The 8,324-nt window shown below is 43.9% G+C and overlaps 1 protein-coding gene across 1 annotated transcript in view; it reads left to right on the forward strand.

Annotated features, from left to right (window-relative positions):
- nup160 (nucleoporin 160) overlaps positions 1-8,324 on the forward strand; it is a gene marked incomplete at its 3' end in the record, with an annotated part of 18,886 nt that overhangs the window by 5,836 nt on the left and 4,726 nt on the right. Inside the window, exons 6-16 of the mRNA XM_023421237.2 lie at positions 300-536; positions 1,239-1,336; positions 1,496-1,580; positions 2,063-2,131; positions 2,285-2,368; positions 2,463-2,633; positions 2,731-2,830; positions 3,011-3,176; positions 3,515-3,648; positions 3,733-3,893; positions 4,575-4,711. Of these exons, the coding sequence (XP_023277005.1) occupies positions 300-536; positions 1,239-1,336; positions 1,496-1,580; positions 2,063-2,131; positions 2,285-2,368; positions 2,463-2,633; positions 2,731-2,830; positions 3,011-3,176; positions 3,515-3,648; positions 3,733-3,893; positions 4,575-4,711 (1,442 nt within the window). The remainder of the gene's footprint in view (positions 1-299; positions 537-1,238; positions 1,337-1,495; positions 1,581-2,062; positions 2,132-2,284; positions 2,369-2,462; positions 2,634-2,730; positions 2,831-3,010; positions 3,177-3,514; positions 3,649-3,732; positions 3,894-4,574; positions 4,712-8,324) is intronic.

Genomic DNA, 8,324 nt, shown 5'->3' on the forward strand with positions numbered 1-8,324 from the left:
TCAGCTGACCTGCGGCTGCTAGGTAATACAGTGTGCTCCGTAAATGCACGTGTGCGTAGGAATAAGGTAGTACGTGTGCAGGAAAAGATGTTGGATTGTTTTGGTGGGCGTTTTTAGAAGTGCCAAAAGAAGTGGCCCCGCCCACAGTAACACATCAGTTACAGCTCTGGTCGGCTTTCCTAACCAGACTCTACTGTGGGTACTGTACCGACTACTCATGACTACCTCACACAACCCCACGCCTGTCTCTCTGAAAGAGTTGTTAGTGTCATTAGCTAACCTGTGTGTTCCTCGTGCAGGAGCAGGCTTGTCAGCTGGAGGCCGACGTGTTGGACTACATGCCGGCCTGTAAAGGAGTGAAGCGTCTGTCGGGTCAGGGTCACCGCCTCCGGCTCGCCTTCTCGTCCTCCACCGGCCTCTGTCTGTCCCTCTACCTGGCCGTCCCTCAGAGAGGACAGTTCACCGTGCTACAGCTCGTCTCCACCGACAACAACCGCTACAGCCTGGAACACATCTCCACCCTGTTCACCACACAGGTGAGTCTCCACCTGTTTTGTCATGGAGTCAGTCTGGTTCAGGTTTAGTCTGAGACCAGAGAGTCTAGTTCCTTCTGCTCACAGAGTCTCAGAGTCCAGCAGGCTGGTCTCTACCATAAAGACCTGATTGATGGGGGGGGGGCCTCTGGTTCTTGGTCTCCTCCTTAACCCAGGTCCTTCTTACCTGGTGACTCAGTTTGGAGTTCATTGGACTTCCTGGTGTTTGTCCTGACCTGAGGTGAACTGCGGGTGAACACACTCAGGTGTGTATGCAGGTGGACTCAGGAAACAGGAAGCAGCTGATCAGAGTGTGAAGAGGGTTTTAAATGCTCAGGCTTCTCTGAAGATGTGTTTTCAGTGTGTGGTTGTTGATGAGTCGACACTGAAACTGTGAAACAAACTTTCAAACCTGCTGCTCAAAATGATGTTTGTTTTTATTGTTTTTGAAGAAACAATGAAAATATTCAAGTTTTATACTGAAAAAGATTGATTAGAGTTCATGTGATTTACCACATTGATGTGTTTGTCTTGTTGTCATTATATAATATATTGTGTTGCGTTAAAATGTTTAAAGTAAACATTGTTTTAACATGAAATGAAGAAGATGATTTAAAAGACGTAGTGAGGAGTGTCTCGCCTGTTTGATGGAATAAAAATACAATATGTAATGGAGAGCTAAACCTCATGTCTCTGTGTGAACAGGAGACTCTGGTGGATTTCCACCTGACCTCCACAGATATCTGGGCTCTGTGGGTCGACGACTCCAACACCACTGTGATCAAGTACATCAACTTTGAACAGTGAGTCCCCGTCCCAACAACCACCACCACCCACTGTGATGTGTTTACTGTCACTGAGTCTCACACTGTTACATCTGTCACTCACACTTAAAGATGGTGTGTGTGTGTGTGTGTGTGTGTGTGTGTGTGTGTGTGTGTGTGTGTGTGTGTGTTTTACAGTAACACAGCAGGTCAGTGGAACCAGGTGTTTGTTCAGCCTCCACCAGAGGAAGAAGTCCATATAGGAGTGGACCAGGACCCCCGAGTAAGACCAGTCCCACACCCACATCAAACCAGTACCAGGCCAGAAATAAGACCAGACCACTTACCAAACCAGTACCAGGCCAGAAATTAGACCAGACCACTTACCAAACCAGTACCAGGCCAGAAATTAGACCAGACCACTTACCAAACCAGTACCAGGCCAGAAATTAGACCAGACCACTTACCAAACCAGTACCAGGCCAGAAATTAGACCAGACCACTTACCAAACCAGTACCAGCCAGAAATTAGACCAGACCACTTACCAAACCAGTACTAGACCACTTACCAAACCAGTACTAGACCACTTACCAAATGATGGTAAGTGGTTTTCATGGCGACTCTCGGCGAAACCTTTATTTACACTATGAACGTTGACGAGGTTCATGGTTGATATGTGATGACTGTTGATCCAGCTGATGAGGTCATTACAGGCGGTGTGGTTTCATCGTTGCCGTCACTCACCTGGAGACTTGTGTTAACAGGAGACGTACCTGGAGGTTCTCTTCTCTCCTCTACGCTTCACAGCCTCAGCCATAGTGAAAGCTTTACAGGTGAGATTTACCTGAACACACACACACACACCTATGTTATGTAGAGTACTGATGTCACTGATTGTGGGTGTGGTCACCATCATTGTGAGTGATGTTGGTGGGTCAGCCTCCACCAGGTCACATGACGCAGCAGACGTGTGTCTTGTGTTTCAGATCTATCGACGCGGCTCAGAGAGGATCCCTGATGCATCATGGGAAACTCTGAAGAAGGAGGTGACGGTTGCTGTGGAGAGTGAGGTAATCAATCATGTCTGTTTTTAATGATTGTTAGAATCTGATGAGCTGAAGTCCCAGAGTTCCTGTTTCTGACCCCCCCCCCCCCCCCCCCCAGCTGCAGAGCAGTGTGACGGAGTTCGAGTTCTCTCAGGAAGAGTACCGTCAGCTGCAGGTGGAGTTCTGGTCCAGGTTCTACTCCTGCTGTCTTCAGTACCAGGAGTCTCTGTCCACTTCTCTGGGTCTGAGCGTCAGTCCCCACACAGGTCTGGTCTGTCTGCTGAAGAAGGTGAGGACCAGGACCGGCACTAGGTCTCCACTGGTTCTGTCTGTGTCTGTGTGTGACCCGCTCTCTGATTGTGATCTGGTCTCTGGTCTGGTTTCAGGGTCTGGTCTCCTTCCTCCTACCGTGTTTTGCTGTGGATCATCTGTATCTGTCCTACGACGAGTATCTGCTGTCAGAGGAGGAGACGCCCATCACTGAAGGTAACCAGACCCTGATGTGTGTCCCCGACCCAGACCTGATGTCCAAGACTTGATCAGAAAACAGTTGATTGAACCTTTCATTAGTCAGAAGCTGTTTCTGATATTTAAGTTAAAAACTACACAACTACTGTGTGTGTGTGTGTGTGTTCGTGTTCGTACTCTGACCTGCGCTGGTCTCAGATGTGGATCTGGGTCGTGATGTGCTGCAGCTGGTCCAGTGTCTGCGTCTGGTCAGTGATGCTGTTTCTGGGGAGATGTCGTATCAGATGGAGACAGCTGTGGAACATCTGGAGTCTCCAGAGAGATCAGCTGATCTGGTCTTGGAGAACTTGCTGTCCAATGACAAGTCAGATACCTGTTTACTATTAACTCTGTTTATTAATTTACTGTTATCATATTAATATGTAATGTGTTGAGTTATTATGTGACATTATAATCTAATCATTGTAATAATGTTATAATAATGAGTCATAATGAACCTGATTCAGGAATCTGTTCAATATAATCAGAAGAAGTTAATCCATCAGTCTCTTCAGGGTTTAATCTGATTTTAAGTTGATGAAATAAAAAGTGAATGAACCAGTTGGTAGAATGTATTTATTTATGACATTATTGATTAATAATAGTGACCACAGGTCAATGGGTTAGGGTTATGACTGTAACCCTGCTGACTGTGTTCTGCAGTGAGAACGTCATCGAGGACATCCAGAACAAGTTACAGGATATCCGGAACCCGCTGGCGGCCATGATGGTCCTGCTGAGGGAACTGGACCTGGAGACGGACTCGGAGGTCTCAGCAGAAGGACCCGTCTCTTCTGGTACAACTGTGGTTCTGCATGTAAACAACAACAGTCCTGATCTCAGTGTGGTGTGTTCACTGACCCCTGATCCCGGCCTCACAGGTCAGAGTCTGAACGTGAGGATCAGCCTGTCTCAGCTGTATGGCAGCAGCTCCGCCGTGTCCATCGTCTGTCAGGCCGTCACTCACCTCGCCATGACCAGAGCGCTGTTCTGTCGAGACCTGCTCATCCTGCAGAAACTCTACCTGCGCTTTGGAGACAACGTACGTATGCACGCAGACACACACACACACACACACACACACACACTGTGTACTGACTTACAGGTGTGAAGTCTCAGCTGACTGGCTCTCTGCAGAAGTTCTCTCTCCTTCTGACTCGTTCAAAACTCAAGGAATGACATTGTTCTGCTCGTCCTCTGCATCTACCTGTTCCCACCTGTCCTCACCGCCTGTCTGTCAGCGGAAAGAGGACAGGTGCAGACAGCTGAATGAAGTGGACGTTGTTCTGGACCTGAGCTCTGTGTACAGACTGAAACAATGAGGATACAGACTCTGAGACGGGGGGGAGGAGCTCTGACATCCAGTCTCTGCTCCTTCATGTTGAAAGCAGCCAGTCGAGGTGGTTCAGGTCTCTGACCAGGATGTGCACCTTCCAGTGGACTTCTGCTGGGCTCGTCCAACTGGTTGGAGACTCCAGGGTCCAGAACACACTGGAGAGACCTCATGTGAACGGCTCGGGATCCTCCAGGAGCGATGTCTGGACTCTGTTAGACCCGAGCTCGGATTAAGAAGTCTAAAATGGATAAAGTGTCCACACACTGACATCTCCTCCAGCTGAAGCCTTAGGCAGAGCTTTACCTCACATGATCAGGACCAGGACTCATCATCTGTCAATGTTAAAGTGACTGATCTGAAATCATCCCTGTGTGTTTGTGTGTGCAGGTGTTTCTGGGTGGGGGGGCTCAGCTGCTGCAGCTCCAGCAGGACCTGATTCCTCGGAGCTCCCACCTCCTGTCCTCATACCACCTCCTCAAACACGTCAGTCAGAGCCTCGCCTCCTCCGTCCCCATGGACATCATGTGAGTACATGCACACACACACACACACACACACAGGTCATTATATGAAGCCGATGAGTGCCGGACAGGTGATACATGACTGTAGTCTGTTACAGTATATGAGTATCTAAAGAAAATAAAAGTAAAAAAGATTGTATTGAAAGTGAATCAGAGTTCAGTCAGAAACATTGACACATGCACCTGTAGCGCACATACCTGGTCTGGCATCAGTCACAAGCCATTAAAGAAGCTCATTGTAAGGAGGTGCAGAGTTATGGACCCAGAATTGACACTTTGTTACTCTTCCAATCATCAAACTATCAAATTGATAGATAACGGAGACAAAGGACCCCTCTCTCTCTCAAACAGACGAGCTGTTGCTCAACCAGATCATGGGTCAAAGGGTCAGCTCCAGAGGATCAACGGATAGACACTGGGCAAACTGGAGAACATAGAAAAAATCTCCACTTTGTGACAATAAGACTCTGTCTAATGATATTTGATTGTTTCTTTTTTTTAATTTATTGTTTTTCCTTTTACAAAGCATTTTATAAAATAATACAACATGAACATGGGGTGATTTCTGCCACAGTATTACAGCAAAGTAATTTACCAATCAAGTACATCTTGATATTAAAAAAAGAAACTTAAACAAAATAAGTACATGTACATTTTCCATTGCTTCCAGATGTCATTAAATTTAGATTGAAAAAGTCATTCTTTCCATTACATATATATCGTAAATAATATCATACCATTCATCTATAGATGGGACGTCTGGCTTGAGCCATTTCTTTGTAATTGCTTTTCTAGCAGCTAGACTCAGTATTCCAAATAAATATTTATTTTTCACTCTTACATTAGCTGAGTTTACAAGCCCAAAAAGAAGTTCTTCCCAGTTAAATGTAACGTCAGTTCCAAAAATAGTTACTAGTTCTGAATAAACCTTGCGCCAGAAAATATTTATTTTTGGACAGGCCCAGAACAAATGGTAATGATTGGCTTCCTGTGAACGACACAATCTCCAACAGCTAGAAGATCCTGGATGGTAGCCATGTTGAGCAGGTGTAATGAAATACCCAATGAGACACTTCCAGCCGAAAGATCTCCATGAGTTTGAGCATGATATCCTCCACTGAAATTCACAGTATTTAATCCAGGTATCTTCTGAAAGCCAACTGTTGGTTTCCCTATCCCATTTTTGTTTTATATATGTGGTATTCACCATTTTTATTTCCTGCAGGCCTCTATAAAGTCTAGAGATGACTTTAATCTCTCCGATAAGCACTGATAAACACTTTTAACAAATTGTTTTCAAACGCCTTTTGGCTTTTTAACATGGTGCTGTTTAAGTGGTGGCGTACCTGAAGAAATCTAAAAAATCACTATTGTTGAGACCATGTAGTCTTTTCAACATCTGAAAGCTCTTCAGTGTTGTCTGTTTGAACAAGGTGCAATATGAGGAGAGACCCCGGCCAACCCATCCCTTATAGTTTGCATCCATCTTATTTGGGGCAAAGTCAGGATCTGACAGCACCATTTCAGAATCTTTACCTCTTCTAACATATCATTTCTAGTGATAACATTCAACCATGTTTTCAGTGATAAGTTGACCCATTTATTTCCTGTTTCCATCAAACTTTTAATTAGTCTTTTATCCCCTATTGTTGCTTGAATTGGCATCGTCCCCGATATGTTTTCTTCAATTTCCTTCCATCTTGCTTTGTAATCTGAGGCGCACCAACAGAACAGGATCCTTAGCTGGGCCGATATATAATAATCTTTTAAGCAGGGAAGAGCCAGTCCACCCTTATTTTTTGATAATTGAAGAGTTCGGAACCTTATTCTCGGTTTTTTCCCCTGCCAGATGTAACGTGATAATAATTTATCCCATTCGTTAAATTGTTTATCATTAATTTCAATTGGGAGGGTCTGGAATAGATATAATATCCTTGGCAGGATGTTCATTTTTACAGATTCAATCCGAGATTCAAAACTTAATATTGGAACAAGATTCCATCTCTTCATGTCTTCAATTTCTTATTTAATAGATCGAAATTTAAGTCATATAAGTTTGATAAATCTTTTGGGATGTTGACTCCCAGATATTTCATATGTTCTATATCCCATTGTAGTTGAATCTTAGAAGTAATGTTTTGGTTAGGTTTGTAATTAAAGTTTAGTATTTGGGTCTTTTGGATGTTCAGTTTATAGCCTGAGACCGAGCCAAAAGCATCTAAGAATGATAAGAGTTCTAAAATTGAATTTTAGGGGTTTGACAGGCTAATTAAAACGTCATCAGCAAATATAGAAATCTTGTATTCTTGGTCCAGTATTCTTATACCGGTGATATTATTGTTCTGATTAATCCCCTGACTTAACGGTTCGATAAACAATGCGAATAACAGTGGGCTCAATGGGCAGCCTTGTCTGGTCCCACTGCTCCATTTATTTTTACTCTGGCTTTTGGTTTATTATATAGTGTTTTAATAGTTTTAATAAAAGTTTGATGAAATCCAAATTTGTCCAATAGTCGAAATAGGAACTCCCAATTAACCCGATCAAAAGCCTTCTCGGCATCAAGACTTAACATTACTGCCTGGAGTTTATTTTTGTTTATCTCCTCAATCACATGTAGCGTTCGGCGAATGCTATCTTGTGTCTGTCTTTGCTGGATACAACCTGTGAATGTGGGTAAAGATCTTATAGTCTTGGTTCAGAACACTTATCGGCCGATAGCTTCCAAAGTCTAACTTGTCTTTACCCTCTTTTGGTATCACGGAGATCACTGCTTCTTTCCAAGAGAGAGGAACAACGCCAGTTTTAAGCACATGGTTGTATGTAGTAGGGTTGTCACGATACCAAAGTTCTGTTTCGATACCGATACCAATATGTATTTCGATACTTTTCGATACTTTTTGTAAAAAATATTTCATTATATTATGTATTGCCTTAACGGGTTATTTGAATATTTAAAGAATGTAATTTAATTTTTAAAAATATATTTTTTAATGTATTTATTAACCATGGACATGTTTTAGCTCTCTGTTTGCAGGCTACTGTAGGTTTACTACTGGGCTGGGAGGGACTTTGTACTTCTTTCATTGACATTACAGTGAACTGGTGAACAACATTATCACCTGTCGTTCTTGACTGAAGTCTCGGAACAAGTCCGCATGGTTGTCCTTTAAATGTTTCCACAGGTTTGAAGTGTTGGCTCCTTCTGCGAGACACACTTTGTAGCGCCGCTTGCACTGCGGTGCCTCTGGGTTCAGTGGCTCGCCTTTATCGTTCGGGTTGAACCTGAAATATTTCCACACGAACTTCGGGCTCCATTTTGACCACAAGTACGGGCTTTTCTGCAGCTGCCATCTCTATCTACTGTATTTTCTTCAACCCGCTCCGTCTGTCTGATACGAGACTTGTCGTTTCTCTCTCCTCAGTCTAAACATGCGAGTGCGCGTGGGAGGCGGCTTACATCCGCTCGGGCAACTACGTCACACTCGCTGGCCTCGCTGTGCTTAAAGAGACAGGCTCCAATTTACCAATTCATTTGCATTCAATAAAGTGAAATGAAAGTACCGTTTGTTTTTAAATGCTGGTATAGTACCGTTTTCAAAACTCTAGTATCGCG

Source organism: Seriola lalandi, unplaced genomic scaffold (assembly GCF_002814215.2).
Source record: "Seriola lalandi dorsalis isolate HSWRI2012SDOR001 ecotype SW California unplaced genomic scaffold, Sedor1 jcf7180002054669, whole genome shotgun sequence".
NCBI lineage: Eukaryota > Metazoa > Chordata > Actinopteri > Carangiformes > Carangidae > Seriola > Seriola lalandi.